This window comes from Leishmania panamensis (genome assembly GCF_000755165.1).
Source record: "Leishmania panamensis strain MHOM/PA/94/PSC-1 chromosome 9 sequence".
Taxonomy (NCBI): Eukaryota; Euglenozoa; class Kinetoplastea; order Trypanosomatida; family Trypanosomatidae; genus Leishmania; species Leishmania panamensis.
The window spans coordinates 280,283-305,708 of record NC_025888.1 but is presented as its reverse complement, the minus strand read 5'-3'; the positions used below and the strand labels follow the sequence as shown (position 1 = coordinate 305,708).

Below are 25,426 nucleotides of genomic sequence, written 5' to 3'. Positions count from 1 at the left end.
ACAACGTTTAGTCGTGGACTTTTCTCCTCTTCCCTCTTGGAGTTAGTGCGACTCACGCCTGCTCTCTCTCTTTTCTCTCTCTCTACCTCTCCTTCGCCCAACCACACTCTCATCGAGCGGGCTCCTCGCCCCCCTTATCCCTTCTCCCGCCACCACCACCACCCCACCCCCCAACAGTCATTGTCACCTAATACACATCCAGTACCTCTCGCACCTGCTGCCCCCTCATCATTCCTTTTAGCGTCCCGCTCCTCGCGCCCATACACGCAGGGCCTACTCTACACATACAGAAGAGAGAGAGAGAGAGAGAAAGCACTCGTGGGCACCGCCGTCCGTCAGCCTCTCACTCTCTCGCTCTCCCACTACTGTGCTGGTGTCTGCGACTCACACTACCTCTCGATATCGTTTATTCTTTCCCACACGCATCCACACAGACGTGTGTTTTTCTTCGCCCGTTGAGGTGGCATCTCTTCTTTCTCTGTCGCTGAGTCTCCATCGATGTCGTCGGACAACGCCAACGCAACCAGCGCGAAGCCGCCGATTGCCGCCAAGAAACCGCACTGCGTCACGTTTGGCTACGTGGAGGGGGAGGACCGTGGCCCGAACCCGATGAACCCGCCACGCTATCATGAGGACCCGTACTTCTGGATGCGCGATGACGCTCGAAAAGATTTGGCTGTGATTGAGCATCTCAACAAGGAGAAGGCCTACTTTGAGGCCCGCAGCGCCGACATTGCGCAGCTACGCGATGACATCTACGCAGAGCACCTCTCGCACATCAAGGAGGACGACATGTCCGCGCCCTACGTGGATGGCCCATACCTGTACTACACCCGCGAGGTGAAAGGTCAGTCTTACAAGATTTACTGCCGCGTACCCAAAGGTGAGAAGCCCGGCGACCCCGCGGCGGAGCAGATCATCATCAACGTCAACCAGGTCGCCGAGGGCAAGCCGTTCTGTGACGTGATGGAAGTGGAGCCGGCGCCGCAGGAGCACGACCTCGTGGCCTTCTCGGTAGACGTGAGCGGCAACGAGGTGTACGCCATTGAATTCAAGAAGGTGTCGAACCCGTGCGAAAAAATCGCTGATACAGTGACCGGAACGAACGGCGAGATTGTGTGGGGCCTGGACCACACGTCCTTCTTCTACCTGACCAAAGATGAGACACTGCGCGACAACAAGGTGTGGCGCCACGTGATGGGCCAGCCGCAGTCCGAGGACGTCTGCCTCTACGAGGAAAACAACCCACTATTCAGCACCTTCATCTACAAGTCCGCAGACAGAAACACGCTTTGCATCGGCTCGCAGTCGTCGGAGACGACAGAGATTCACCTGCTTGATCTACGCAAGGGCAATGCCCACAATACGCTTGAGATGGTGCGGCCGCGCCAGAAAGGCGTGCGCTACGACGTGCAGCTGCATGGCGCTAGCCATCTTCTCATCCTTACGAACGAGGGTGGGGCGGTGAACCACAAGCTTGTCATGGCACCGCGCGAGCAGCCAAGCGACTTCTCGAGGGTGCTGGTGGGTCATAACGAGGACGTGTTTATGCAAACCATCGCGGTGCGCGCGCACTACCTCGTCGTGGAAGGCCGCCGCGCCGGGCTGACGCGCATCTGGACGATGATGGTGGACCCAAAGGACGGCATCTTCAAGGCCGACACCGGGCTGCGCGAGGTGGAGATGAAGGAACCGATCTTCACGGCGCACCTCGTGGAGTCCCAGATGGCGGAGTACGAAGAGCCGACGTTCCGCATGGAGTACTCGTCCCTCGCCACGCCAAACACCTGGTTTGACGTCAACCCGCGGGACCACTCTCGCACCACTGTGAAGGTGCGCGAGGTCGGCGGTGGATTCGACCCCGCCAACTACAAAGTGGAGCGCCGCTTCGCCACCGCGCCGGACCAGACCAAGATTCCGCTCTCGATCGTCTACCACAAGGACCTCGACGTGAGCCAGCCACAGCCGTGCATGCTGTACGGGTATGGCAGCTACGGCCTCTGTGTGGACCCTAAGTTCAGCATTCAGCACCTGCCCTACTGTGACCGTGGCATGATCTACGCCATAGCCCACATTCGCGGTGGAAGTGAGATGGGCCGTGCGTGGTACGAAATAGGGGCCAAATACCTCACAAAGCGCAACACCTTTTCCGACTTCATCGCAGCAGCCGAGTGCTTGGTGGATGCGAAGATGACGACGCCGTCACAACTGGCCTGCGAGGGGCGTAGCGCCGGCGGTCTGCTGGTGGGCACGGTGCTGAACATGCGTCCCGATCTCTTCAAAGCGGCCCTCGCCGGCGTGCCGTTCGTGGATGTGATGACGACCATGTGCGACCCCAGCATCCCCCTGACGACTGGCGAGTGGGAAGAGTGGGGAAACCCGAACGAGTACAAGTACTACGACTACATGCTGAGCTACAGCCCCGTAGACAACGTCCGCGCGCAGGCGTACCCAAACATCATGATCCAGTCCGGATTTCACGACCCCCGCGTGGCCTACTGGGAGCCGGCCAAGTGGGTGACCAAGCTGCGTGAGTACAAGACGGACAACAATGAAATTCTACTGAACATGGACATGGAGAGCGGACACTTCTCCGCCAAAGACCGCTACAAGTTCTGGAAGGAGTCGGCGATTCAGCAGGCGTTCGTCTGCAAGCACCTGAAGAGCACCGTGCGCATGCTGTCTCGCAGGTAAAAAGAGGGGGATTCGACGAGCATCAAGGACAGGATACGATTTGGCACACGTACAGCGAAGCGCAGCCTCGCACCGACACGAGCGTAGTCGCTCGCGGATGTATTTCACAAGGGAAAATGGGGGGGGGTGGATGGTCGGCCTATGAGCGTGTGTATTGTTCGTGCCCGACGCCTGGCTTGCTTGCTTTTTTATCTGTCGTAAGTCTGCGCTGCGTGGAGTCGTGAGTCTGTCTCCCTCTCTCTCTCACGACTTCCACTGTCCCCGTATCTTCAGAGTAAGTCGCCTTCTCACCCCTCATCCGACACCACCACCACCCCCTTCTCTCCACTCGGTGAGGCAGGAATCTGGAGGGACATGCGACTCCGCACGCTCACCAGTGCACATATACGAGCTCTGTTCCTGCCAGTATGGCCTCAGTGTGCATGACACGATTGCATATTCCTCAGAAGTTGGATCGATCGAGACGAACATGCTACCTCGCCTATGGCCTCGGTGTAGCCTTCGTCCCCCCTCCTCTCAGAGATCTTGCCTCACTTCTGTGCCCGCACGCAGAGGCGTGTGTGTGTGTATAAAGATAATGGAGAGAGGAAGCAAGGAGCTCGCAGGCAGGGGTCAAGACGCGTTTCCTCTCTCTCCCTCCCTCTGCATACCTCAGGAGGTGGGCCCATTTTGCATGAGTCTCCCCTCCTTCCGTGTCGACTTAACGCCCCCACCACCACCGCGAAGAGAACTGTTGTTTGAAAATGAGGGTGAAAACAGCAAGCCAGGCGTGAACGCAGAATCGTCCCACCTCTTGTGACCCTCTCTCTCTCTATCCCCCCGCTTGCGACACGAATCGGAGCTGCAGAGAAGAGCGTTAAGGCTGTGCGTGTATGTGCGCATGCACTCCAGAGCGCGCTCCGCATGTGGAAGTGAATGTGTGTGTGTGTGTTGGGGGGAGGAGAGGGGGCTGCATCCTTCTGGGCTTCCCTTGCATGATTCATTGTCTTGGTGTTGTTTGTTTGCTGTCGTTGACGGCTGCGCCCCCCCCCCCCCCCTCTCGCCCCCCTCTCACGTCTGGTGTCAACCAGGCTAAGTCAAGAAGCGAAGCAAAAAGCGCGTCTCGCTTGACCCGCCGGCCTCTTAGCCCGCACACGCCTTATAATGCACCCCAACCACAGAAGCAGCGGCAGCTGCTGGCACGTGCACTGACAATCCCCCTTATTAGGGAGGTGACTCGACTTTTCCTCCTCCCTCCCTTTTCGAGAATTGCCACCAGTGTGACCTCTCTCTCGTTACGTTCTGCCTTTCTCCTCCCTCCTCCTCCTCATTCTCTTCACACGCACACCCACCCACACACACACACGCACACGTAGTGATCGACTGTCTGGCATTGACTGTGCAAGCACACGCTTTGCGCATCGTTGGCTCACTTACCCAGCCAATCACGCGCGTGCACATTACTCTCCGTCTGATCGGTTTTTTTGCTGCCATAGTCGTCGTCTCCCCACCCCTTTCCTCCAAGACCTCCCTGTCTTCATCTCCTCCTCTGGCGGTTGCCGTCCTCTGCCAGTCTCTCTCTCTCTACCGTATGTAAACTAGACCCTTTTCTCTGCGCGACTCTGCCCGTGTGTGCCTCTCCTCCCCCCTCCTGTGTTGGTGCTTCTCTCTTGGCTCTCGGCAGACGCCGCCTTCTTCCCTCCTCCTCCCCCTCCTCCTCCTTTCACACTGACGACCTCAACACACATCACACACCACACACTACACGCACGCATACTCGCCGGGGTGCAGCATCACCTCGACGCGCTTGCCAGGCCCCCAAGAGCGAAAGAAGGGCAACCGCAATGGCGCTGCTGGAAGAGGCACGCCGCCAGCTGGATGCGGAGGTGTGCGCGTATTATGTTCGCAGCACGCAACCCGCCCCACCTCTCGCGCCGTCACTCAAAAGTGGCGTGAGCGCGGCAGCCACGGCGGGTACGGCCCTTACCAATGTGGCTGCCACCCCCGCCGGGGTTGCCCAAGTCAAGCCTCCAAAGCGCGACGAGACGGGTGACGGCGTAGGGGGTAAGCCGTATCGCACACCTCACGTGAGCAGCGGAAAAAAGTTCCCGAACGTAAGACAAGCCCGCGCTCGCCTGCAGGAGCTGATCAAAAACCTCCAGTGCGCCACCATCGTGACGGCGCAGGTGTCCTTGACAGAGGACAATGCAACCCCGGCTCTCCGCAGGAGTACTTCCAAAGGTGCCCTGTCGACGCTGGCCACTATTCCCTTGGCGGCCAGCGCAGCTGCCGCGAGACAGAGCGGAAGTGGTACCGGTGCCTGTGAGAGGGCAGCTGACGCCGACGCCGTTGAAGGCGCAGCCGCCTCGAGGGTCATGTCGCGCCCTCCGTCGCCGACGCGTAGCTTGCTGAGGATGAACTCCACGCTGACCAGTGCCACGACAGCAGAGACAAAACACCGGAGTGTGGCGGCGCACAACGCCGGTGCCAATCTGCGCCGACTAAACGCCTCCTCGGTGTTTGCCCAGGACTGCCTTCACTACGCAACCGCCCTCGCAGAGGCTGGACTGGGCAGCGACGCGCAGTCCTTCTTCCTGGAGCCCATCGCTCATGACATCACCTCCCAATATGAGTTGGTGGTGGCCCGCTGCGTCGAGCAGCAGCCGCGAGTGGCCGGCGACCCGCTAAAGAACCCGGATAGCGCATCAGCAGGCTCGGCAGCCTCCATGCGTACCCCTCGCCGTCCACGCCTGAGCCTGAGCGGCGGGCATGACCGCGAAGACCGGAAGCGCACGTGCGTCGTTAGCGGGACGGACAACACCGGCGGCAGCGGCGCCAGGGACACCGGAGAGGACGTGAACCTCGACGAAGGCAACCGGGTGACGGACGACCTCGACGTCTTTGCCCCTGATGTTCCTCTGCCCTTGGCTCTGAGGTTGCACAAGTGTGTGATGCATTACCAGACACTCGCCCTGTACATTCGGTTTGGTGAAATCATGGAGTCGGATGTGTGCGGCGACGCGGCAGACTTCGCAACAGCTCTGGAGGCGTGTGCGTGTGTAGAACAACTGGTGGCGCTTGAGCAGCGCGTCTTGCACACCCCCGCGTTCAGCGCAGACACTGTTCTGAAGCGCGAAGCAGCACAGCTGAAGGAAGACGTCGGCCATAGTATCAACGCACGACCGAAGACCGTCAGCACCATCACTGTGGCAGGCTGCCGTCTCGTTGACGTAATGGCGGAGCCACTGAAGGAGTCACCCCCATCTGTGGCCTTGACTCGTAACGCACGCGCGCGCGACGGAGAGGCCGCCCCACGCATCTACGTGGTCGAGGACACCGCCGCCCCGGTGCTCTTCACCATGCGCCGGTACGTGGCGAACATGTGTGAGCGACTGCTCGCCTACCTCTCCTCCACCTCAGCCGTGGCAACGGCAGCCATGGACATGGTGTCGTCTCCCCCGTCTGTGGCGCACGCCAAGGATGTCGCCAGCGCCATCACCCGCCGCCTCATCAAAGCCCTTTGCACCTCCCTCTCCATGTCGGAGCTGCATCACGTGGATACGCACGGCTCCGCACCTGCCCCGCCGAACGCCGCGGACGCGCTCATCCGTGGTGGCGGCGGCGACAAGACGTGTTTCCCGCTGGCCGTTGTCGAGTATCTTCCGTGGCGCCTGCACGAGTACTCGCTGCTCCAGAGCTGCTACACGTACTTGCAGGAAGACCCATCGTCTGCTTCCACCGCAGCCGCGGTCGCGCAGCGGGCCCTGCACCAGGTCCTGCAGCTCATGGAGCTCGAATACCTCGACCCAGTACCGCCACCTGCATCCTCAGTGCATCTCTTAGAGACTGCGGTGCAGCAGTGCGCTGGACAGCTGCTTGTGGCGATCTGGAGAGCGGCGGTCGTGCAGAACGGCTCGCCCTACGCAGTGTGCCTATCGTTACCAGCGGAGGTGGTGTCAAAACTGGCGACCAACGGGAACACTGGTGAGTCTCCGCCTAACTCAACCGCGGCGGCGGCGGCCACCGCGAGCTCCGCCATGGCCTCCATCACCGCCCTCGCTCAGCAGACGGCAGCGCATCTTCTCTCCATGCAGTGGTCGACGCCGCCCGGAGCTTCAGCGCCGTCACTCACGGGCTCGCCGCCACATGCCACGCAGCAGCGCGGCCAGAACTCGGGCAACTCAGCCGGTAGCATAAGCGGCACCCGTCTGCTAGTAACTCTGTGGACGTGTATCGCCCAGGTACAGCAGCAGTGCATGCTCCTCGCCGGCAAGTCAGAGGCAGCTGATGCCCTGCGCACCGCTGCAATAAGCGATGTGCAGTATGACAACGAGGACACGGCGGGTGATGGCACGGGTGAAGCAGCGGAGGGCGGGCACCTTGGATCGCTGCCCACTACCGCCTCCTCGTCACCAGGGGGAAAGTCCAAGAAGGGTAAGGCCTGGAACTCAAGCGTCGGTACCGCGGCATCAGGGAAGCACAAGCTCGACAAGGCAGCGGAGACGGCGCAGCTGGCAGAGCAACAGGCTGCAGCAACGATGACCTCGCCTCTGCTGCCCACGAGTATCGCCCACCCGCACCCAAGTGTCGAAGCCGTAGCAGCACGCTTTCCACGCATGGCACTGGAGCTGACGCTGCAGCTAACCACAATCATTGAGGCCACTGGTGCGGTGCCTCGCTACAGGGATGGCATAGACAGCGCGAACAGTAGCGGCGCCGGCGAGGGTGTGGCACAGTCATCCACCGAGGTGGCGGCGAGACTGTCGAAGACCGGTGCTGGCTTTGGCGCCAAAGATGGGGCAGACCGTAAGTCGCTCAAGAACACGTGCAGTCGCGCCACCAGCCTGACCAGCTTCAGCGAGACGGCGGCATCCGTGCCTGCAGGCGCTGGTGCATCTTCTCTATTCACAGGGGCGCAGATACGCACGCTGCAGGCGATGTACCGGGGCTGCGTGGAGACGCTGGCGGTGCTCATGCATGGAGCCGCAATGGCGGCGACAGAGCTGCCATCCGTCGGCGCAGAAGTCTCCGTGCCGCCGTCCTCATCTATTTTCCATGGTGATGGCACCTGCCTCGGTGCCCTCACACACGCGGCCGTACTGCGTGATGCAAAGGGCACCCTGGGCTTCGACGACGGCGTCGATGTGCTCGTCGCTGGCGCTGACGTCGGCAGTGCACCCCATGTGGAGCAACGAAAAGCCCACGCGACGCCAGTGGCGTCGCTCTTGCCCCGATGTTTCCTGTACAAGGTGTCAGATACGCGCTGCCTCAGCCGCTTCCTGACCTGGGAAGCACTCTTTCTTCCCTCGTCACGAATATCACCGGGGACGGATGCCGTGCTCGGCGCGCGTGGGGCGCGTGACGACATCGAAGACGCTGTACAGCGCTCTGTGGCAGCACTCCGCACGCTCACCATGGGGTCTTCGCAGCTCGCTATTGTCGTTCGGGTGGGGGTGGCCTTGGAATCGTGGTGGCGTAGTCAGCAGCAAACATTCACAACCTCCAAGCTTGCGGCGGCGGCGACAACTGCGAGGCGCGCCGCCAAAGGGGCGAGCTCCAAGAGGAAACTCAAGAGCAGCACCACGGCCCCGCTGTCACCCCCGTGGTCATCTGCGTCCGAAGTGCACTCCGTCGCGCTGGCAGCCTGCACACAGTGCATTGAGCTGCTCCGCGTGTTGGCGCTTAGCGTGATGATTCAGCAGCATCAGCATTGCATCGCCAAGGACGAGAGTGCACTGACCGCAACGCTTCTCACGTTTATAGCTGTGGAGCGCGCACTCAGCGGTGCTGATGCACCCGCCGCCTCCGCCGATCCCCTGCCCGCTATGCAACGTCAAACGGAGAAGCACGAGAGGTACACATGCCTTCTCTCTCTTGCCCAGGTGGGTCAGCGGCTCTCTCAGCTGCAGCGACGGTGCGCCAATGGTGAAGGTTGCCGTGTACGCGAGGTGTCGTTGCGTGAGTTCACGGAGAGCACGGGTCACTCCAGCATCGATAGCGCAGGCGGCAGCAGCAGCAGTGGTGGTGCCGGTGGTGACTCACGGCTGCTCGCCCCCGCGCTGCCACAGTCACTTCGACTTTACAGTGCATCCGCAGCGCTCCTTGACATGGTCACCGCCGCCCTCTGCGCACCACCGACCTCCTCTTCCTCTGCGGACGGCCCAAGCGGGAACGGTGGCAGCAGCAGTGACACGGCCATGGTGGCTGGGGGACTTCATACGCCGATGGCGACCGCCTTATCCGTGCTGAGGCCTGTCGTGGCGGAAGTAGCGCCGTTTCTGCTCCGTTGCGCCGGCGAGCTACGCAGCCAATGGCAGCGGCATCGCGCACTACGGCAGATGCACCAAGCATGCGTTCGCCATGATGACGCCACCCACACCAGTGCAAGCGCCGTCACCGCACTCGCGCCACTCTCCGTTGAGGAGCAGGAGGCCAACGAGGAAGCTGCCTACGCAACGGTGGTGCTGCTCGTGTTGACATCGATGTGGCATAGTGGCACCAGCGGCGGTAACGGTGGTATGCAGCTGTCCGACGACCGTGGCGTACCCAACCTGGTGCACAGCGTAGAGTCAGGGTTCCTGCAGCTCGTACCAGCTCTACCCTCATCGTCCGCGACAATGGGGGCGGCAACAGCAGCCGCAGCGACGCACATCCCGCCTGCGCAGCTGGCGCGACTCATTGTACACGGTGTGACGGTGCGTCGACTCGTAGATCGCGCGCGGAGGCACCTCCAACGCGGCGTTGAGTCCGTGCTGGAGCACACGGTGCCTAGGAGAGACATCGAGACTGCTGGCGCTCAAGCCAGCACTTCTGCCTCGCCTTCTGCGCCACGCGAAAAGTCCTCGAACCACAGGCAGCTAAGCACGATGCGAGATGCCTTGACGGAGCTCACCTCTCTGTGGGTGACCGTGCGCTGGCAACTCGCACGTCTTCAGTCATACAAGAGCAGCTACACCGCTCAGCACATGGATCTGGTGACGCTGCAGGAACGGCAAGAGCAGCAGCAGGTGTACGGTCGCACGACCGCAAAGGAGCTCCGCATCTTACGCGCTCTTGAGCAGGCCACCCCAGTGCTCCCTGTCACCGCCAAAGATGAGGAGGTGCGCCTCCGCCGCTGGGTGGCGGAGCAGCGCCAGCGGCAGTCGCAATCACGTATGGGTACAGCGATGAACGCGTCTTTCCTGCTCCTTGAAGCGCTTGTTTGTACGGCGCTAGTGCCGCTAAACTCGCCCAACCCGAGTGCGCAGCAGCGGCTGCTGGACGAGGCTATACGTGCCATGCGCCAAGCTGAAGAAGAATGCACTGCAAAGAAGCCGCCGAAGCCCAACGCGAGCTTTCACATCGCATTTTCGTCGACATGCACAGCGACGGCAGCAGTGACCGAGGCATTGGTGCTCTACACACCACTACTGCTGTGGTGCTACGTTTCGGAGGCGTGCAACGTGTACGGCACGCGCGAGCAGGCGGAGCGGGTCCGCGAGGTGCTGGATGCGCAGATATTGGCAGAGGTACCAGCCACAACGAACTACACCCACGACGACGGTGCCGTGACGACCGTCACCACGTCTTTCATTCAGCGACTCATGCTTCAGCCAAAGTGGTCTGCGCTACACGCAAGCAGCACGACAACGCGGCTCGCCTGCTGCCGCGCGCTGAGCTCCATGGCAGCCGTTGACACAAGCAAGGCTGCCTCGGGCAGCGACGCGCTGGGGAGTTTACAGATTGTGTACCGACTGGTGCTGGCGTTGCAGATCCAGCGGATGCTGGAGGTGTCGGAGGAGCACAGCAGTGGCTCAGAGGACAACGGAAGAGGCACCAGTGGTGCTCCGAGGAAGCGAGAGAGCTTCTCGTCCTCTCCGCTGGCGGTCGATACAGCCGAGAAGCTGGTGTCGGCCATCCTGAGTTACTTCGCTCGTAGCAGCGGCAACACCGAAAGTAGGCTAAGGCCGAAGACGGCTGCGGCACCGCTCCTCCTGCCCCCGCTCGTGGCGCTGTGCGAAGTTCTACTAGGACTCTCCCCCTCCTCCCCACAATGGGTCGATGCGGCGGTGCAGCTTCTTGCTGTGCGCGTGCTGACGCTCTTTAAGGAGCAACTGACGTATGTCATGACATCGTTCATGACGGTGGCGGGCGCGACGGCCTGCCTCCCTGCTGTCTCGGGCTCAATGCTGCAGTTGCTTTGGACAACGCTGCTGCACGTGTGGCACAACGTCTGGCGCAACCCCAACGCGCGGCAGCGTCGCTCGCTGCTCGCCATGACCCAAGAGGCGCAGTGGGCACGGCGCGTGTTTCATGGGCATCAGCGCTTGATGCAACAACGAACGGTGGCGGCGGCAGAAGTCGCGGGGGATGCCGAGCCAGAAGAGAAGGCCACAAGCGGTGGGACGATGGGCAGCGGTGGCAAGAGCGGGCGCCATGTACGCAACACCAACAACGGCGGCTCCGAGGCGGCAGCAGGTACTCCCGGCGATAGTGACTTATTGGCGGGTCCTGTGCCCCCACTAGACTTTCCGGGAGTGGTATACCTGGCGTTCGAGGACGCGCTCGACTGTGGGCCGAGGGAGCAAGAAGAGCGTGAAGTGAAGCCGAAGAAGGGAGACGGCGGCGCCCGTACCGTCAGCATCTCTCCCACTCCCCTTTTCCCCACCACTGCAGCTGCCAGCATTACCTACTCGTCGAAACAGTGTCCCGCCTCTGAGCCCAGCACGGTACTCATGCACGCCAGCGTTCCCGCTGAACTGGTGGAGCTCTTTGAGGACATCCTCTTTCATGTGCCCGCGTTGTGGCCAGTGATCGCTCCCGCTATGAATGGCGGTGCAGTGGCTGACGCTGATGCCGGTATGGAAAGCAGCGCCAGTGGCACCGCGCACGAGGTGGTCGGCGCAATCATATCACCGAAGCAGCAGCAACGGCCACAGCAGCCCTTAATAGACTCGCTTGCTGACTTCGTACGCTTTGCAAGTCAGCACGCTGCACGTGTGCTGCGCTCGCAGCCGGCAGTGTCGGTCGCAGACGCAGCGTCGTCGCCCGCTGCCGGTGGCGTACAGTCGGCCCTGCTGCGGCTGCAGGGGGTCCCTGTCCTGTACGCAGATGTCATGGTGGCGCTTCAGCAGTATCGCACGATGGTGACTCATGGCGCGGCAGCAACACTTTCTGGCACCCGTAGTGCGGGAGGCACCCGTGGGCACAATGGGGGCGCCGCTTCTGCGGTTCTCCTAGACGTCCTTGGCAAGTACAAGGAAGACCCTGCCTATGCCAAGGTAGCCGTGCACGTGGTGCGAGAGATGCTGGCCATGTGCAGCGACGCCCAGGACCACATCGACAAGAACAGCGGCGGCGGTGGCGGCGCAGCGAACCAAAACACTGCCACTAGCACCCCTGCTCGAAAGCGCCACACAGGCAGCAGCGCCCCCGACCCAGAGGCCGGCAGCGTCACCCCGATCGCGGCGCGCAGCACATCCGTCGCAACCGCGCTTGGCATCATTGCGGATGCGCGCCTCATCATGCGCACGGTACGAGAGCAAGCCGAGCAGAACCAACGCTCTATGGAAACCTACCTCCGCACTGTGGACTCCGAGACGCGGACGTGGCTGATGTGCAGTGGGTACCGTCTGGATCATTCTCCTCAGCAGCTAGCCGCTGCGAACGCCGGCGCCAGAGAGACATCACCCACCGTAGCGTCTTCAGGGAAGAAGGACAACCGGAAGGCGGCGGCGGCAGCAGCAGCAGCAGCAAACAAGAAGCAGCTTGTCAAACGCGGCGCCGTTGGCAAGAAGGTGACGAGCAAGTCGAGTGCGCCGGACGGCGACGAGAACGAAGAGGAGACAAGGCGCGCAGCAACTGACGAGCCATCCTACACCACCGTCACACGTGTGTGGAGCTTCGCCGAGCAGCAGAAGTTGAAGCAGCTTACCTGTGCCATCGCGTGGTGGCGACGACGACGAGCGGCGCGGACGCTGCGACATCGATGCACTCAGTACAACATGCCCTTCATGGCCCAGATGCATCTGTACGAGGCAGCACTGCTTCACATGGGGGCGACAGCGCAGTACACGGCAATGACACACGAGCGCCATCTGCAAGAGCTTCTGCGCTTCGTCAGTACCGATGGTAGCGGTTATGGCGACGCACGGGCGTGTGCGGCTGTCGACAGAAAGCTAGCCGTCGTCAACCCTACTGCCACCTCAGCTGCGGCTTCCACTACTCAAGGTAACAGCAGTCCTGAGAAGTTCTCCAGCAGCAACATGAGTGGCACTCCGGCTGAGGCACCGGCGGACCCGGCGCAGACCACCGTGAAGCTTCTCCAACACTGTGCCCGTGCAGCTCTTCTCTTTCAATACGTTTGGTTACCCACACGTGTCACTGCCACAGTGCGACTAGCGGTGCACCACCTGCAGCAGTCGTGTGTGACCCTGCCGCAGAAGGGCTTGGGCGTCTCCTCTTCGGCGGCGATAACGGCTCTGGTGAAACAGCTGCTGGCAGCTCCGCTCTTCTGTATCGCGGCTGTGCAGCACGGCTACTGGGACGCTCGCCGCGATGTACACGCAGAGGTCCTCCAGCCGACAGTAGTGAAGGTCGGCGCGAACGTCAGCTGGCACCGTCGCTTTCGCTTTCATCGAAGTGTTCCGTCGCTTCTCTCCCTGAAGTCGCTGCTTGGACAGCACGAAGAGGTGCAGTCCGTGCGGGAAGCTCATGCCTGCGTGCTGCGGCAGCGCCAGCACGAACAGCTGCAGCTGCGCCTATGCGTCGAGTCAGAGGCGGCAACTCGAGCGGAGGCGGAGCGGGACGAGCTGCAGGCGATGGTGCACACCCTGCAGTGGGCGCAGGAATTGATGCCACCACTCAGCCAGAGCGCTGCGGTCAAGGCAACACTGTTAGCCGCAGCCGAGCTGCTAGCCTCGTCCGCGACTGGCCTCGATCGCGTCCAGTCGCGCCATAGAAGCCCGCGGCAACGCACTAATGCGCAGGAAACCGTCACAGTGGCCGGTCGAGAGTCGATCCACGCTGCCGCCGCGGAAGCTGCCGCCACGATCGCGTACTTCACCTTTGAGAGCGTACGACAAGGCGGCGACTCCACAGCGATAAGCAGTGCTCGAGGCACAACAGCCATGATCAACTCTCACAAGGAAGTAAGGAGGGGGACTGGTGAGCAACTCAACGCCTGCAGCGGCGGTGACGCCACAGGACGTACCTCCGTCGGCGCGGCCAACTACGGTCGCGACATGCGTGAGGCCATCCTTGTCGAGCAGCTGATGTGCCTTGCCCACGTAGTTGCCTCCGCCCTGCCGAAGCACAGCGAAGCCGCGTATTGCGTGGCACAGCGTCTCACTGCCGGTCGGTACGCCGGGGAGCTTCTCCCGCTAATACTCCAGACACAAAGTGAATCACGTGGTCAACCTCTGTCAGAGACACGGGCAGCGTATGCTGAGGCGATACGCAATATCCCGGAAGGACCCCTGCTGCTGCGTGCTGCACGAACGGCGCGAGCGCAACTATCAGCCACCGAGGCACAGGCAACCAACGCTCCTCAGAAAGAGCAACAGCTGCTGGAGCTCATCCATACGCCAGTGGCGGGTCCATCTGCGGAGGTGATGCTTACACGAGGCCCCAACACAAGCGACACCAGCTCGGCTTGGAAGGCTGTGATGAAGCAGTATCAGCGTGCTGCCCAGAGCCTGCGCGCAGCGGGACTCCTCCAGGCTCTTGGTGAGTGCCTCTACGAACAAGGTGACCTCTACCGCGCCGCCTCTCACCTCAGCGATGCTGCGAAGCGGTGGTCCGACGCACTGGACTGCTTCCTTGCTACACCCCACGCACTGGAGGATTGGCATCGGCACCGCACTGTACCCCCTGCCCCACCCAGCGGCCGTCGAGGTCTCGAGGAGTTACTCTGGATTGCTGCCACACTCAGCGCTTTGGCGAATCATGCGTTCCCGACTGACAGTCCTCGTGCCACAGATGCAAAGCTCCTCTGCGCCCTCCTTGTCCACCGCTACTGGCATTTGCCAGGCGTGGTCTCAACCGCTGCCGCCAGTGATGGCGAGGGCAACACCTTCACCGCACGTACACAACACCCACCCCTTCCCCCCGCGCAGTACAGTCTTCTCGACGTCCATCACGTCAGTTCTCCCTTCAGCGACGCACTCCGGCCGATGGTCGTCGGTGTGAAGCAGCAGCACTCACCAACAGGAATCCCGGGCGCCTTGACCGACGTGACGCGTGGGCTAATCTCAGCCGCACAGAACCTTCTCATGAAGCCGCCCTCCGCATGCTACAGCAGCGAGTCCGCCGTCTTGGCAGCTTTCAGTGATTTCGTCGCCACAGTCCTGTTGCAGAACGTCGAGCTGGCAGTGGAGGCACGGCTGGTGCGTGCAGAAGCAGCGGCACACATTGGCAGCTTCGCAGTGGCGATGCACCACATCTACGGGGTGTGCATCGGTGCCGCGCTGCCGCAACCGGTGAGTGCCATCCTCGGCGCAGGAGATACCTTGCCGGGCTTCTTCTCGCTTGGGTGCGCTGCCGCGTCGCCAGCCGGCGCTACGGCCGTTGCAGTGGCCACGCCGCTCTCATCGTCACCGCCGAGCAGCGGCGCCATGGTGTCGTTGTCCTTCTACAGAGATGAAGAGAGCCCGTCGTCGCCGCACAACACCGCAGCTGTGCGGGCGTTCTTGGCGGCGTGTCTACCGGGACTTCCCCTGGACGCTGTCGACAAGCACAGCAGCATCGTTGCCAACAACGAGGCAGGCGCCCCAGTCCTGCTATCATTGACCACTGGTATGCTGGCGTCGGCGGCGCTGGAGGAACGCTACGGTGCGTGTCTTACGCGGCGGCTGCAGTTGACGATCGCAGAGGTACTTGTGCGTCTTGGTACGTGCGACACCACTTTCCTGCTTACCGCACCACCTACCGTGGCGGCAGCAGCAGTCTCATCACTGGCAGCGACCACCTTCTCCCCAGCCCCGAGCAACCCAGCAGGCAGCGGCGGTAGGGGTGGTGCTGGCAGTGGCCAAAGTCGAACCTCGCTCATTGAGGCCACGGCAACGCCACGTGCGGGGAGCGGCGGAGGTCGGGCCTCGCCGCCATCTCCAACGCCGGCAGTCGCTGGCCGCAGCGATCGACCTGTCAACGCCTGCACCGAAGCCTGCCGCTACGCCAGCGCGCTCCTTCAATCCCTGGCCAGTGCAGACGTGTGCTTCATCCTCACTGGGCAGCCTTCTCCTTTACATGTACTGAGGGACGGCGGGGCCACTGTGGTCGGCGCGGCTCGAGCACCCAGTAACTCCGCGGTCGCGGTCGCCTCGTCCCCACAGGCGTCAAGAGCATGTCCCGGCACCTCGGCCCAAGGAGCTGCAGCGGGCGCGTCTGAAGCAGTCGCTGCGGCGCTTCTTACCACTGTATCGAAGCCAGCGGACAGTGGCGACGGTGACTGTGGCGCTGCATCTCCTTTTCCCTGCGCCGCGTGGCTCGGCGCTCTCAGGGCCATCCGACAGCACGCCATTCTGCTTGCAGCAGAGCTTCTCGCGGCGCAGGGGCGCTACGGCGCGTGTGTGGGGTGGCTCACTGCGCTCATCGCAGAGCACAATGAAGCACAGCAGTACAAAGTGTGCGATCAGCAGCGGCAGTCGTCATCATTGGCCACCTCTCCGTTGTATGCGACCTCCTCCACCCCCCACCGGCCGTCGCGGTCACAGACATCGCGGATGTCAGAAGCCTTTGTCGCCACGCCGTCCCCTACAGCGCCGGCGCCGCATTCTCTGTTGAAGGGCCTCGGGTGTCAAGGCGGCACACAGGCCCTGGAATCATTTGTGTTCAGCTATGATCACTGGGTGCGTGTTTGGCTACTCATGTGCCGCTGCTACGGTCACCTACGCCAGTACCTGCAGCTGGAAGAGGCAGCGCGGGTGCAGGGGCTGCCCCTGTGTACAGCCTTCGGGGTGAGGGGGGCGATGCCCGACGACAACAACACCTACCAAGACACCAGCTGCTGGACTGTGTTTCAGCTGTATCGACTGTACGCATTGTCCCACATGGGGCACGTGCGCGAGTCTGGCGATGTTGTCGCTGCACTGGAACTAGGCCATCGTGCGCCAGCGAAAACCTCGTCAGTAGCTGCTGTCACGGTTGATTCACCAACGATGGGCGTTGCCGAGGGCCGATGGGTCGCGGCGGCAGCCCTTCGGTCGTGGCACAAACATCAAGGCGAGGCGTTTGAGTGGGCTTCGCCACTTGAAGACCTCGAGCAGCTGGTCCGGCTGGCGATTACAGAACACGGTGTATGGCCCTGGCGACCATCAACGTGCATATCCTCCTCGTCGCCCAGTGCTGTTGCATCGTCGGAACAACGTGCATCACCGCAGCAGCAGCACTACGTGCTTGTCTCGCCATCCGCCCACTCCGTTCTCCCCTCGCTCGCGCTGTCACGGTGTGCGATGACGGCGACGCTGTGGAGGCTGCATGACATGATGAATCACTACGCGCTGGTGCAGCAGCAGCAACAGCAGCAGTCCCTGTTGACGGCAGTGGCCACGCCTGCAGCTCTTAGTGGAGGTGGGACGAGCAGCAGCGAAGCCCGAGACAGTCGTCGCGCTCCACAGCAGCGCCTCACAACGCCAAACTGTAGAAGGGCGAACACCAGCACTGACCTGGCCTGCACTTCGTTTACGCCCGGCCTCCCCGCGTCAGCTTCCAGCAGCGCGGCCGCCTCGCTAGTGCAAGCGCTAGAAGTTGTCAGCCCTCAGTACAGGACATCAGCGCACGCCAGCTGCTGGCTTGAGTCTCAGTTGTGGGCAGCGCAGATTAAGGTACAGGAAGTGTGCGCACACCTGCTGGTGGAGGCTCGTGAAAGTGAGGTCGAGGCGGCGGGTCGAGACAGCGGCGGTGACGGGGCTACGACGAGGGCTGAGAAGGAGTCGGTGCTTGTCGCATCTCAGACAGGGATGCCGCCGCTATTGTTGTCCAGAGAGGAGGCACTGCGCGCCCTTCCAGCCCCTGTGCGGGATGTGTGTGATCACCTTCTTCGCGTGCTGCACTTCTGCGTTGAGCTGCCGGTGCAGCGGCACGTGCATGTGCGTGCCATTCTGCTGGACCTTACAAGGGTTGTCTCCACGTACGCCCGCGTGATCCGCGCGCGCGAACATCGCACGCCGCTGTCGCACGGAACAGAGTCCTTGTCAACGGCGACCACCGCCGAGGCCAGCCTTGCGTCGCAGTGGGAGAGCATCGCCGCCGCGTGCGCGCTCTTGGCGGGGCTGGTCTCGGATATGGAGCGGCGTGTGTGCACCGGGGCGGACAGCCTCCGCGGCTACGCCACAAACCCGCGCGTCACCGCCGCTGCAATCGCGATTAACGAGGCGACCACCGAAGGCCATGGACAGACGCCGTGGCCAGAGTCACTGTGGGCAGCACTGCAGTGCACGCAAGACACGGTAGGCCGATTGGCTCCGGCTGCGCACAGTCACAATGCAGGCAGCAGTGGCGCCGCAGCTGTTCTCTCGAACCCATTCTACAACACCCCCTCCGCTAATCCGAAACAGCTGGTTCTGGACAGTGGAGCAGCCTCTTTCGCAGGCAGTGCCGGCGCCGAGTCAGACCGCGGCTCCTCTTCGGGTCGTGGGCATAGAAGCAGTGGTAAGCGACTGACCGGGTTCGAGCCTCCTGGTGCGCCGCCAGCAATCTCTGCCGCAGTAGCAGCGCAGCTTAGCGTGCCGACGATGGCGCTGACGTACGCAACACTCTGCAGTGAAGCGGCCGCGGCGCGCGCGCTAACACCGGTGGCTGACGCCCTCGAGCACGACATTGCACAGCAGCTGCTGACAAGCCACCTGCAGCGTCTTTCGACGCCCGCTAACTGCACGTATCTGTGCTACAGCGACAACGAGCGCCAGGCGCTGCTGGAGAGCATCGGGGCGGTGCTCGTACAGCAGCAGCAGCCCTCACGGCGCGGCGGCAGTGGTGGCCACTCCAGTCGTACAAGCCTAGCGGCGTCATCGTCGTCCACCAACGCGGCAGCTGGGGCGAGTGGGGGAGGCAGCTCCCTGCCGAGCGTGAAGTTCACGGAAGCGGATGTGTGGAAGGCACTGACACCGCCGGTGCTGTTGGCTGCAGTCCCGGCAGGCCTCTTTTCCGCTGTCGGGGCTGATGCACTGGGAGCACCGCTGTACAATTCCGTCGCCGCCGCCGCGGTCTGCACCGCCCCCGAGGTGAGAGCTGCAGAAGGAGGGGCGGCGGCCATCGTCAATCGTGATACGAGCAGCCGAACAAAGGCCTTGCAAGTGCGGACGTCCCTCAGGAGCGGCGCACATGAGGCGCGCTGGCACCTGTACCTGTGCGTGTCACCTCTGCAGGATGCGGAGGTGGCTACTGCACCGCCGACTCTGCTGCCCGGCTCGGTGGTAGCGTCTCTTGACAGCTGCGTCCTGCTGCCGCCAAGCCACATCCTCGCCGCGACGTCCACCGCATCGACGAGCTCCTCTGGTATGACCACCTCTCGTCAGCGTAACATATCACGGCAGCTTGCCGCTGGCACTGGGACAGGGACAACAGCCAGTCACACTCTCCGCACAGGCGGTCAAGCAGCGCTGCCTAGCGGAAGTATTATAGGCGGTGCGAATCATGGCACAGGCGGCGCTTGGTGGCCGTCCATCATCGCAAGCGCAGCCACCTCTACGCGTGAAGTGCTCGTGCCGTCGACAAACTGGGGATTACTGGATTTCATCCAACAATACCAACAACAACGTGAGTCATCTAAGCAGAACGCTGACGGCGGTGTCAAGACGCCATCTCTGCCGTCTCCGGGTGCTCCCGCTGCGCCTGCCACGCGCGGCATGCGCAAACTGAGGCGGGGGATCAGCTTCAGCACCACCGCTGCAGCGTTGACTACCGCAGGCAGCGGTGGTGCGTCGAACGCAGCATTGCACCACAAGAACGACGGTGCGGCACGACCATATGAGCCGGTGCCGCTGCGATGGACGTGCATCTCTCTCGAGGTCTCCGGCAGCGCCGTACGTACCCTGCGTCGACACCTTCGCGCAGTGCGAGCGTGCATGGACCGGGTGGAGGCCGAAGAAGGCACCGCAGGCGGTTCAGGCGAAGGCCCTTCAGTTCGTAAGAACGGTGGGGGCAACAGCAAGCGCACGGAGGACGCAGTGAGCAGCGCTATTGGGACTGGTGCTGCGGCAACGACAGCAGTGGAGGCTCACGGTGCGAAGAAGAAGGACGATTACAGCTCTGTCGCCACCTGGCCCGCTGTCAGTGGCAGCAGCGTCGAAAGCGATGCGGCGAACGATCACGCGGCTGTAGCACGCGGTGCCTTGGCGGCCGCTGTTGCACAAGCCCACTCAGCCCTGCGGTCACGTGTCTTGGCAGTCAGCAGTGGTGGCGGTGGCGTGGGGGGCATGGCTCCAGGTGGCAGCGGTGTGCCCCCGTCTACCCCGCAAGGAGGAACAGGAGACAGCGGTGCGCGGGCGGGCTTCAGCAGCAGCTACCCTGGAGGGACATCCTCGCCGGGATCGGCGGCCACGGCGAATGGCGGCGCAGCGACGAGCCCCTCAACCTCTTCAGGGCGCAAGACCGCGAACAAGGCGTGCGCCTCGAGCCGCCACCCCTCATACGGCAATAGCATCGGTGGGCATGGGAACGCTGCCACCGGTGCAGGGGGCGCGGATGGGCTGCAAACTGGGACTCAAGTCGCCCATGATGATCTCGCAGACGCAGCGCGGGCTCGACAGGTTGCCGAGCGTTGCCGAAGGCTCCAGAAGCTTGAGGAAGATCTCGACGAAGCCAAGTCAAGCCTGCTGATGGAGCTGTTGGAGACCATCGTGAGCGCAGCGTGTGCATCCTCGCTGAGCCCCACGGCCGCAGGGGCCATGCTGGACAAGGCGCGCACCGAGGCCGATGTGCAGCGGCTTCTTCCGCGGTGCGCCCTCTCCAATGACGTGATTAGCTTCCTCGAAGAATGGCTCGTTGGCGACGCGGCTCTCAACGTACATGTGAAGGATGCTGACCACGACGCTGGCGGTGATGGTGGTGGCAGCACTAACAGCGACGGCGACTGCGGTGGTCACAGTAGAACCACATCCCTTCGCTTCTACAGCCCCGGCTTGCACGAGTGGATGCAGCGCATCTCACGCTATGTGGTGGGGCAGCAGCAGCAGCAGTGATGCGCAGGCACAAGCTGTCCCTTGGAGTGTTTGCCGGTGAGCACTCGCGGTCGACCCTGGACACTATCAGCTTTGTGATTTCCCTCAGTCACATGAGTGTGTCACCCCTATTTTCTTTCGTATGTGGGCCCGCAGTGCGTGTGTGTCTACGTGTGTGTGTGTGTGTGTCTCTCGGTTCTGCGTCCCCTTCCCCTCCCATTCTCCCCATCATACACATGCGCTAAGGACCTACTCAATCAGTGAAGCCATACCAAGACAAAATTCAACGGAACTTTGCTTTTTTTTTTTGGCTTGAGGCACGCGAGCTAAGGAGAGGGAAGAGAAGAATCCGACGTGAGAGCAGCGAGCACACAAATGTACAAGCACGTCCCCCTCCTCAACACAACAACAGGCGGCAGCAAGCATGAGCCTCTCTTCCCTTAGCCCTGTCAGCTCGGTCCATCCAAGGAAAGCGCAGTCGTAATGACGAGTGATGTGATGCATCTGCCCACACGCCGCGCAAGTCTATCACGTGCACAACTCTCTTTTCTTCATCTGCTCACTTTCAGCAATAACCTCGAACTCGCCGCACTGGGAGCTCTGAGGCATCGGGACTCTCTCTCTCTACCGTTTCTACTTCTCTCTCGCTCTCATCTTCTCTCACGCTGCTTGATCATGTGTGTTGACGGCATGACCTGTTCGTCAGTCGCACATACATACACACAAGGGCTTGAAGGGGGCTATCGCACTGGGAGGGCCGTTGCAAGGGTGTGCACAAGGCGCTTGCATGCGATCACGTCATCATTTGAGGTCCAAGTCTGCGTATGTTTCCTCTCCTGTCCTCTTTCCTTTCTCTCACGCCACTGAAGTGCGGTAACGCGTCTCGTCTTTGCGTCGCTGTCGCTGTTGTTCTCGTCAACTCCCTCGCTCTTTCCCTCCCTCCCTCTCTCTCACATTCATACACGCTCTCCAACCCCACTGGCCCTATAGCCACCACATTCCACGCCCTCTCCTCTCTCTTCTTGGCGCACCGCGTCACACCCTCCTCTGCCCCATACCGCGTCCCCGTCCTGTCAGCGTCAGCCTCTCTCTCTCTCTCCGTGTGTGTGTGTGTGGGCCTTCGCCCTTTTCGCGGTACACACAAATTCTGTGCTTTTCCGTGCTTTCTTCGTTTGCTCGTTTATTGACTCGTTGCGCGTGTCTTGTGCGTGCGCCCGTGTGTACCGCAGTGTGTCTAGCCCTGTCGCGCCTCTCAACCGGCGCCTCCGTCTCCGCCTCCACCTCAAGCTCTTCCCACCCCACCCCCTCCTTCGCTCCAGATCGCTCGCTCTCTGCAATCGCTTTCATTCAGGTCTGCCTCTCAGTTCTCCCCACCCCACCCCCCACCTCCTCTTCGCGTCCTCTCCTTGCTCATCTACCGCTTTCCCACTTGCCTCCCTGGCACCTTGGCTCCGCTCTACCCCTCACCGCAGTATTTCCGCCGGCATCATGATGCGTGGAGGAGCCGCCAAGGGCGCTGCTGTGCAGGCCGAGTTCACAGTCTTGCGCAAGCCCACTGAGGACAACAAGTACTGGTACACTGCCGTACACCAGGGCGAGCCCGTGACCTTCCGAGTACTCGATGACAACGGTATCGACCCCATGGACGGGGCCGGCTACATCAAGGCGCGCGTGCAAGCTATGCAGAAGCATGTGCAGGAGGCCTGCATCGACATCGCCGCCGAGAACGCCTACCGTGCTGTGCTGGTGGAGGTGAGTCTCATGGACGATCCCATGGCAATTCCTGAAGAGACACAACGCAACGTGGACTGCGCCGTGGACCTGTGGTACCCGCTGCACGTGGCACTCATGACGGCCAACAAGTCAGCTGCGCAGGCACTTCTGCAGTTCCACATGGAGCATGCCTTAGATGCGATGACGCTCATCGCGAACACTCCAAGCACAGTGAATAGGCCGGACTCACTGCCTGCAGCACCGGCGTCCGGCGATGGTGCTCTCCATCCTCCTGGAGACGCTAGCACTGCTTCGATTTCGCCGATCGCTGTCACCCCAATTCTTGAGTGCCAGGTGCGTCGAGAGCTGGGCGGTGCGGTGGTCCTGCTTGGCTACTTTGACGGTCGCATCCGCCTCTTCTCCTCGACTGCAGCTCTTGCGAGCTGCCCGCTGAGCCCAGTTCGAGCGGCGTCTCCGCAGGTCGAACCCATCAGCGGTAGCCCTGTGGCTATCGAGGGCGCCGTTGTTGGTAGATGTCACTGCAGCACCGACACCGCTGTCGGTGAAAGCACGCTTCTGCAGAACCTATGTAAGCACAACGACGCTCTCCTGCGAGAGGAAGAGGCTCTCTTCGAGGACAAGGGCGAGGAGTACTGTCTGCGCAACATCCTCGTGGTGATGCGTCCGCTGCTGCAGAGCGTCGTCCTCGAGATTAAACGGCGCGCCCAGTGCACGACGACGACTGCGTCCTTGTCATCGCAGCACCACAACCACCGTCACAAGGCGAGTGGGGAGTCTGCCACGCCGGTGGTGCCGGAGTCTGCGGTCGACTTTCTGCACAACTACTGCAACAGCCTTAGCATGTTGCCCCAGCACCCACCGCTGCTAATGGATGGTGACACAGTTTTCGAGGTGTGCAACCACGGCGACCTTGCGCTACTGGCCAAGGTGATGGACACCTTCGATGGCTGTTTAGCCCCCGTTCTCCGCGGACAGACGTTGCTCACCGATCGAAGCGCTGGCGGCAGAAGCGTGAATGAGGCGCAGCTGAACGCAGTGGGCGTGGCGGCTCTCACCAGCGCGACGCCGCCACAAATCTCCAGTCGCAACCCATCCTCGTCCTTCATCGGAGCGGCGCCGTGCTGCTCTTCCAGCCTCCTCTCGCTGGGAGGAGACACTAGCGCTCACACCATTGCGGGTGCCTCATGTAAGGGTAACGTGGGGCGTCATTCGCACACGCTGTCACCGGAGCCGTTCTGGTGGAGCTGCCCACCGCAGAACGTACATCGCCTGATGTTCGTCGCCGTCTGGATTGGGTATCGTGAGGTAGTCGTGGAAAGCAGCGGCTCTGGTCGTCGTCGCCGTGCGGTGAGCATCTCAAACGAGAACCGATTGATGATGACCACCATCCGGCAGCTGCAAGAGTCGCGGGCGGCTGCACAGAAGCTAGACTCCACCATCTGGTCCGGCCACCTTATCACCATCACAAAGCTGCTCTCGCGGGAGTGCTCCTTGGAAGACTACATGGACTTTGTGGAAGAGGGCGGCTACTTCTCCTTCACCTCCCCTCACGGTTTCTCTGGAGTGTTCATCTCGGTATTGGTGTCCGGCGCCATGGCGGCTGCACTGGTACAGGAACCGGCCATGTTGCGAATGCTTCGGCGTAAGGTGGAGACGCTGCTGGTCGATGTACCCGGTCGTTCGTCGCTGCTGCGCACCTACGTGATGGGTAGTCCGAGCACGCATGCGGAGCGCTTCAGAGATCTGTGGCTAGATGCTGGGTGCCACCGGGTTGCCAATACTGACGGCGACAACACCGAGACAAACGACTCTGATCATGCGGATGGCATCGGAAGAGGAGGGCTCCGACTCGTTAAGTTCCGCTCCCGAGTCGAACTACTATACTACGCCGTCGTCGAGCAGGTCGCGGCGGCAGCAGAGGAGGCCTGGAAGGTGCATGGGGCCGAGGGGGGTCATTCAATCAAGACAACGGGAAGCAGCGCTACCCCGTCCTCGTCGCTGTGGCCCTCCGGTGCAACCAAGACGGAATCCCTGACGGCGCTGCAGGGCTGGCTGCTTATGTGGACGAACTTCCTCGCAAGCCTTCATGACCGCACGTCGCACCGGGGCAACCTCAGCTACAGTAGCGCGTCATCGCAGATACTACAGCAGGAGCGGCAGGAACAGTCACAACACATCCCGAACAGCGGCGCAGAGAGCTCCCTCACCACGGACGGCACGTCCCCACCCCTGACCCCCACGACCGCATCGCATCACCAGCATACCGCGAGCACCGAGGACCTCTTCAGCGATGACGCGAACGAGACGGTGGACATCGTGCAACGGGTGTACCACACCCTCGTTGAGCGACTCGAGAGAGGCCAGGAGCCCCTGCCGGCGCTGCGACGTGTCCTGTTCCCGAACGGCACCAACGACATGGAGATCGGCACCCCGACTGCTGGCACGTCGGTGCACGTGGGCGAGACCCTTCCGGTCTCCTCCACTGACCAGGAGTTCGCTGCCGCGCAGCACGCCTTTGCCGCGGCGGCCGAAAAGGAGAGCAATGAAGTGAAACTCAAGTTCTACGCCCTCTTCAAGCAGGCAACGATCGGTGATGTGAATACGAACCCCCCTGGCATCTTCGACTTTGCCGGGAAGGCGAAGTGGGACGCCTGGTCGAAGCTGAAGGGGATCAGCTCGCTGGACGCGAAGCGCATGTATGTGAATGAGTACAAGATGATGATGAGCCTGCGCAAGCCCCATGAGTAAGCCTTCCGCCATAGAGAAGGAGTCGTAAAGGGAAGTCACAACGTATCTGCTGACGTCCATATGTACGCGTGTGTGTGTGTGAGTGTGTATTTCTGTTGTTCCCTCTGTGTGTGGGGGGGGGGGGGTGGAGGGGG

The 25,426-nt window shown here is 62.0% G+C and overlaps 3 protein-coding genes across 3 annotated transcripts; all 3 read left to right on the top strand.

Annotated features, from left to right (window-relative positions):
• Positions 1-498: 498 nt before the first annotated feature.
• On the top strand, positions 499-2,694 carry OPB (oligopeptidase b; the record flags this gene model as incomplete). Its single annotated transcript, XM_010706013.1, has 1 exon — positions 499-2,694. The coding sequence occupies one exon, from the start codon at positions 499-501 to the stop codon at positions 2,692-2,694; it is 2,196 nt and encodes a 731-aa protein (XP_010704315.1).
• Positions 2,695-4,517: 1,823 nt separating this feature from the next.
• Positions 4,518-20,831, top strand: LPMP_090760 (hypothetical protein; the record flags this gene model as incomplete). Its single annotated transcript, XM_010706012.1, has 1 exon — positions 4,518-20,831. The coding sequence occupies one exon, from the start codon at positions 4,518-4,520 to the stop codon at positions 20,829-20,831; it is 16,314 nt and encodes a 5,437-aa protein (XP_010704314.1).
• A 1,467-nt stretch (positions 20,832-22,298) lies between these two features.
• On the top strand, positions 22,299-25,292 carry LPMP_090750 (acyl-CoA binding protein, putative; the record flags this gene model as incomplete). Its single annotated transcript, XM_010706011.1, has 1 exon — positions 22,299-25,292. One exon carries the CDS (start codon positions 22,299-22,301, stop codon positions 25,290-25,292), a length of 2,994 nt encoding a protein of 997 aa, XP_010704313.1.
• Positions 25,293-25,426: the final 134 nt, after the last annotated feature.